At 44.5% G+C, this 6,182-nt stretch overlaps 1 protein-coding gene across 1 annotated transcript; it reads left to right on the top strand.

The window, feature by feature from the left end:
• The first annotated feature begins 432 nt into the window (after positions 1–432).
• LOC138806584 (disintegrin and metalloproteinase domain-containing protein 1b-like) lies at positions 433–5,723 on the top strand. Its single transcript, XM_069992008.1, has 2 exons — positions 433–449; positions 1,355–5,723. The coding sequence occupies exon 2, from the start codon at positions 1,914–1,916 to the stop codon at positions 4,371–4,373; it is 2,460 nt and encodes an 819-aa protein (XP_069848109.1). The 5' UTR covers positions 433–449; positions 1,355–1,913; the 3' UTR covers positions 4,374–5,723.
• Positions 5,724–6,182: the final 459 nt, after the last annotated feature.

Here is a 6,182-nt window from a genome sequence, read left to right as displayed (position 1 = left end):
AGCCACAACTCCACTTTCAGCTTTTTGGTGGTTACTTGGAGATAAAAAAGTTTTACAGACTTTCCCACCTAGGCTGGATGCAAACCATGATCCTCACATCTCAGCCTCCTGAGTAGCTAGGATTCCAGGCATGAGCCCTCGGCACCCCACTTTAGTTTTATTGTTGACATGTTTACGCACAGCTTCCCTTTCCCGAAGTCCCATTGTGTTGAGAGAGCCCTCGCCTCCTCTACTACTTTGCTTTCCTTGTTTTTCTTGTTTCTTCTGGGATGATTTCCCTGTGCTACTTATATATAACAGAAACTTGACTAGTGTCTAAGATGATCCACTTTTGTTTTTGTTCCCCCCAACCTCTGCAATGTTTCTGCCTGGATTTCTCATTGGCATCCTCTGAGCTGTATTTGTTTTCTTTAGTACCCTCCATCTTCAGAGCAGCTGTTTGAGTGAAAGTAAGTCCAGATGCTTTTCTAATATGGGCACAATTTTGTTGCTTGTTGAAACTTTTTTATTGGGTAGATGTGTTAGTAATAGAAGAGCTCACAGACAAACTCCCATCCCATCCAGAGAATTCACTTAGTTTCTAATGCTCCTATTTTTTTTTCTGAGAATATGCTTTCACAATGACATTTGGTTAGTATGCCCTGTATGTGTGGAACTCACTATAGGAATATAAATGATAAAAACATAACATAGCCAGGTACCAGTGGCTCATGCCTGTAATCCTAGCTCTCAGGAGGCTGAGATTAAAGGATCACAGTTCAAAGCCAGCCCAAGCAGGAACGTCAGTGAGACTCTTAACCACCAAAAACTGGAAATGGTGCTGTAGTTCAAGTGGTAGAGTGCTCACCTTGAGGACTGACAAAACACAAACAAAAAACAAAAAAACAAACAAAAAAAACCCCACCCAGGGCTGAAGTTGTAGATTACTGGTAGAGGGCCTGCCTCTAGGGAAAACACCCATAGGTTGATCCTCACAACTATAAACAACAAACAAGTACACAGAAAAACTAAACGTCTGAGCCACAAAAATTACAGCCCACTATTGAAACTGAAACAGGAGTATTGTTATGTTTTTTTTACAAACCCTATGCTGATTATCTTGATTAAGAAGACCTGATTAACTAGAGTTCACTTTTACTCTGAACTCAGTTTTAATGTTGAGGCAGTTGAGAGGAACTTAACTTTGACCAGGTCTCATATCCTTACCTGCTGAAAATAAGATCACACAACACTATGTCTGCTTTAGGAAAATGTCTTGGCAGAGAGGAATTACTTTTCACAAGATAGAAAGTCCTAAATCCATTTACTAAAAACAAAGAATAGTGATAAAAACTTGGACTATCATGATTTTCAGGGAGAGAAAAATACCAAATCACTGACTAAGGAGGACTGAACAGAGAAACATCATCCAGAAACCTGTAGACAAGAGGAAGAGGCAGTGGGCAACAGAGAACACTGTCCTGCTCAGAGATCCCCAGAGAATCTGTATCCCCTCCCCCAGGGCCACTTGCCAGAATGTTGGATTTGAAAGAATGAGCAGATTAACGGCTATCAGGAGCAGTGTGGCCTGGACAAAACAAAGTGAAATCAGAGATACTGTACTGCTGAACCACACCAAGCTTTCTACCTGGTTCATCTCTCCATGAACATAAAAAGAAACTTAGCCAGGGAACGTCAAACTGTGGCTGTTGAAAGGAACTCCTGTCTGCTGACTACTACTGAAGGCCAGGTAAGAAACAAGAATAGGAAAAGACACAGCCTGAAGGCCGTGCTTAAGTGTTGGTCAGCAACTGCCCACAAGGAGCCAGCACACCTCCGGGGATAGTACCCGCGTCTCAGAAGAGCTTGTCAGGCAACGTGCTGCTGATGGACACAGGCCTGGCGTTTGCCTGATCAACTGATTCCTTTGGGCCATGTCAGTGGTGACATCACCGAGAGTCTCAGCCTCCATCTTGCCTTCTCTGTGCAAAAGGCAAGTGACCCTAGAAGCAGTGGAGGTAATGTTTCAGACTTGGGCTCCCCAGACAAAGGGACTGAGGCCGGAACTTGCGCCAGGACATCGGTGTGCCAGGCTGGCAGCCATGTTACTCCTGGGGGTAATTCTTCTCCCAAGCATGCACTGTGACCTGGAATCGGTACACGGCTCTTCCCATGAAATAGTCATCCCAGAGCAGCTGACAGTCAAGAGAGGTGAAGGTCTGGTCCAAACCGCATCGTACATGCTGTTCATACAAGGCCAGAAGCAGCTGGTTCACCTGAAGGTGAAGACAGACTACTTTGTGAGCGGCTTTCCCGTCTACAGTTACCAACGTGGTGTCCTGGAGCAAGCAGTGCCTTGGATCTCACAGGACTGCCACTATGAAGGCTACATAGAAGGAGTGCCACATTCTTTTGTTTCTGTCAACACCTGTTCAGGCCTCAGGGGCATCCTGATTAAGGAGGAGGCGTCCTACCGCATTGAGCCCATGCCCTCTTCCCAAAGGTTCGAACATGTCTTGTACGCCACGGCACATCAAGCCCCAGCCTCCTGTCGTGTGGCTTCCACACACAGCCAAGTGCTGCCCACTGGCCGGCAGCAAGAGAGCAGGGAGCCTCATCACCTCCAGGGGCTGTCCTACTTGTGGTCACACACCAAGTATGTGGAGATGTTTGTGGTGGTCAACTACCAGAGGTTCCAGATGTGGGGCAGTAACATCAATGACACGGTCCAGGGAGTACTGGACATCATTGCTCTGGCCAACAGCTTCACCGGGGGACTCAATACAAAGGTGGTGCTGGCTGGGGTGGAGATCTGGACCGAGGGGGACCTGGTAGAGGTCCCGGTGGACCTGCAGGTGGCACTCAGGAATTTCAACAGCTGGCGGCGAGACAAGCTCCTCCACCGTGTGAGGCACGATGTTGCCCACATGATCGTTGGGCATCATCCCGGACAGAGCATGGGCCAGGCATTTCTCGATGGTGCCTGTTCGAGTGGTTTTGCGGCGGCTGTGGAATCCTTCCATCACAAAGATGTCCTCCTCTTTGCAGCACTCATGGTCCATGAGCTCGGGCACAACCTGGGCATTCAGCATGACCACTCAGCCTGCTCTTGTAAAGGCAAGCACTTTTGCCTCATGCATGAAAACATCACCCAAGGAAGTGTCTTCAGCAACTGCAGCTCTGACTCCTTCTACCGTTTCCTTCTCAGACACAAAGGGGCTTGTCTGTTTAACAAGCCACAGCGCAGAAGCCGCAGGCACAGGAGTGCTAGGTGTGGAAACGGTGTGATAGAGGAGTTGGAGGAGTGTGACTGTGGGGATTCATGTGAACAGAATCAGTGCTGTGACACAAACTGTCACCTGAAGAAAAATGCAAAGTGTAGTAATGAACCATGCTGTTCTAGCTGTCAATTTCGAAAAAAGGGATTTCTGTGTCGTGCTCTTATGGGGTTGTGTGACCTCCCAGAATACTGTGATGGTGCTTCAGCAACGTGTCCTGCAGACAGGTATATGGAAGACGGATCCGTGTGTAATAAGAATTTCTATTGTCGTGGTGGTCGTTGCATGGACTATAACGGTCAGTGTACCTTTGTTTTTGGGAACACATCAAGATCTGCCTCAAAGGAATTATACATTAAAATGAACAGGAGAGGTGATCGATTTGGGCACTGTGGCCGTGTCCCTGGGCCTCCAGAAAGCTATATAAAATGTTCAGAAGAGAATGTGCAATGTGGAAAACTTGTATGTGTGGGTATTACTGTAATGCCAAAAATCACAGCCAGTCAAACACTCATTCAGATTCCTTATGGGCAGGCATTCTATTGGAGCATGGATGGATTTCAAAATACAGGTGTCCGCGATGAAGGAGATGTCTGGCTAGGTACTCTTTGTGGTAGAAAGAAAACTTGTCAAAATTATAATTGTATTCATACCAACATAATCAGGCCTACGTGCAATGTAGAGAAAATGTGTAATTCAAAAGGAGTTTGCAATGATTTGAAGCATTGCCATTGTTTAGTAGGCAGTGCCCCTCCAGACTGCAAAGATAGAGGAAATGGTGGGAGTGTGGACAGTGGCCCACCTGCAAATCCAAAAGAAAGCCTAGAACTTGCACAAAATGCCATGCAAAGAACCAATGTGGTGCAAAACCTTAAATTAGTAGTACTAATTACAGTAATGACACTAGCTATAATAGGCCTAACAGTTGGCCTCGTCTACATTATTAAAGGTGGGGAAAGAGAAGTAGTAGAACCAGAAGAGGAAAAGGAGGAAGAAACTTATCCAGAGACCCCCAAAGAGGTTCCAGAAGCCCCTACAGAGATCCCTGAAGAGATTCCTCCAGAAGAGGTGCCATCAGAAGAATCATTTAAAGAACTGCCACCAGAAGTGAATTAGAGTTAGAACAGGACGAAATATGAAGCTCATCATATCCAGCTCCTCAGGCACCATGCCACACTGAGAAGGCTGGGGAAACAGATGAACCTAGTATTTCTGACTGGAAGCTCTACAGACTAAAAGTATACTAATGTGGCAGGAGTGATTCCTCTATTTTAATTATTCATTTAGTAAAGACATGCTTATTAGCATATCAAATGCCTTAGTACATTTACTTTTTCATACTTCATTTGAACTCATCACATATATTTTAAATATCAATGTCCTTGTCACTATGGACTACTGCTATAAGTCCATGTATCTTGTTTGACATATAGTAATATACATTTCTGAATTTATGACTACTACGAAGATTCTTTTATTCAGGTTAACAACTACCCATCATATAAGGGCAATTTTCATGTGATTTGACTATTCTAATGTAACTTCTAACTTTGTATTCATGAAGCAAGAAGTTTTTAAATCTAAAGTAAATAAAATGTAATACACTAGATTACTAGACATGTATTCAGGGACCATGTAGACTTTTTTGAGGCCATTGAGTTTTGCAGCGCTGTTGGAGGGGTTATGGCTGATAAGGAAGAAGACCCTAACTGTTATCTAGGTTAACACGCTAGCACTAGAAGTGGCGCTGTATCTCAAGTGGTAGAGCACTCATTGTGAGCTGAAGAGCTGAGGGACAGAATTCAGGCCCAGAGTTCAAGCCCCACGACTGCCAAAAAAAAAAAAAAGAAGAAGAAGAAGAAGCTAGCTCTGAGCCAGATGTGTGTGCACACAACTGTAATCCCAGCTACTTAGGCAGTGAAGACAGGAGGACCAGGAGTTTGAGGTCAGCCAGGCAAAATTAGCCAGACCCTCTTAAAGGATGTAGTTTAGGTGGTCAAAGCCCTGGATTCACCATAGTACTCAAAACAAAAAAATAAATAAACAAAGACATGTCAGCATTAAGCCGGGGACTGTAGTGCATGTACCTAACACCAGCACTCAGGGGGCTATGGTCAACATACATAAGTGATAATCTATCTCAAAACAACAAAAAGAAAAATAAGCCAACACTGGAGGTATGTGGTATGTGTTATGTGACAGATGTATATTTCCAGGTGCTCCCTACAGTCATGTTCTCTTTTTATTCAAAACATGTTCTTACAAGACAGCCTCTGTCTCCTTTCACTTTTACTGGCTAGTGATGAATTGCACACCCCTAAGTATCTCATAGCCAATGAACATCACCTAGCGTTAGGTAACTATTTTAAACCAATTTTATAATACTTATTATAACTAAGTTATCATACTTAACAGGGCTGAGAAAATGCATGGAATTAAAATGTTTCTTATTTTCTGTTTTAGAAAGTGTCTATTTGCATTCATATCCTGTGAGAGACCGTCAGGTGGCCCCTCTCCAGTGCAGGCTACAGAGCTCTGGAGGCGGGAGCTACTTCTCTGGGGGGAGGGCACAGAGCAAACGTATTATTCATACTGCTCATTCTGTGCCAGGAACAGGTGTCAATAAGCATTTGACTTTCATTGTCTTCACTGAAAACTCAGGTTGTCTTCATTTCAATCTCATGTAGCTCAGTGGTAGAGTGCTTACATGAAACCTGAGTGCTTCCCAGCACCACCTCCAAACCAAATCAAAACACATCAGACCAAATCAAAGGAAACCTCTCAGTTTCCCAAGGAAACTTCTCTTTGCTACTCAAGCACACAGACATCACAGAGGTTGCTCTTGGCCTAGACAATAACTGCTGAAGTCTACAATCCTTTTGCAGGTGTGACTGAATCTATGCTCTCCAGTACCTGATGAGCCTT

Source organism: Dipodomys merriami, unplaced genomic scaffold (genome assembly GCF_024711535.1).
Source record: "Dipodomys merriami isolate MVZ:Mamm:240054 unplaced genomic scaffold, mDipMer1.0.p SCAF_400, whole genome shotgun sequence".
Lineage (NCBI taxonomy): Eukaryota > Metazoa > Chordata > Mammalia > Rodentia > Heteromyidae > Dipodomys > Dipodomys merriami.
This window is presented reverse-complemented; position numbering and strand designations above follow the sequence as displayed.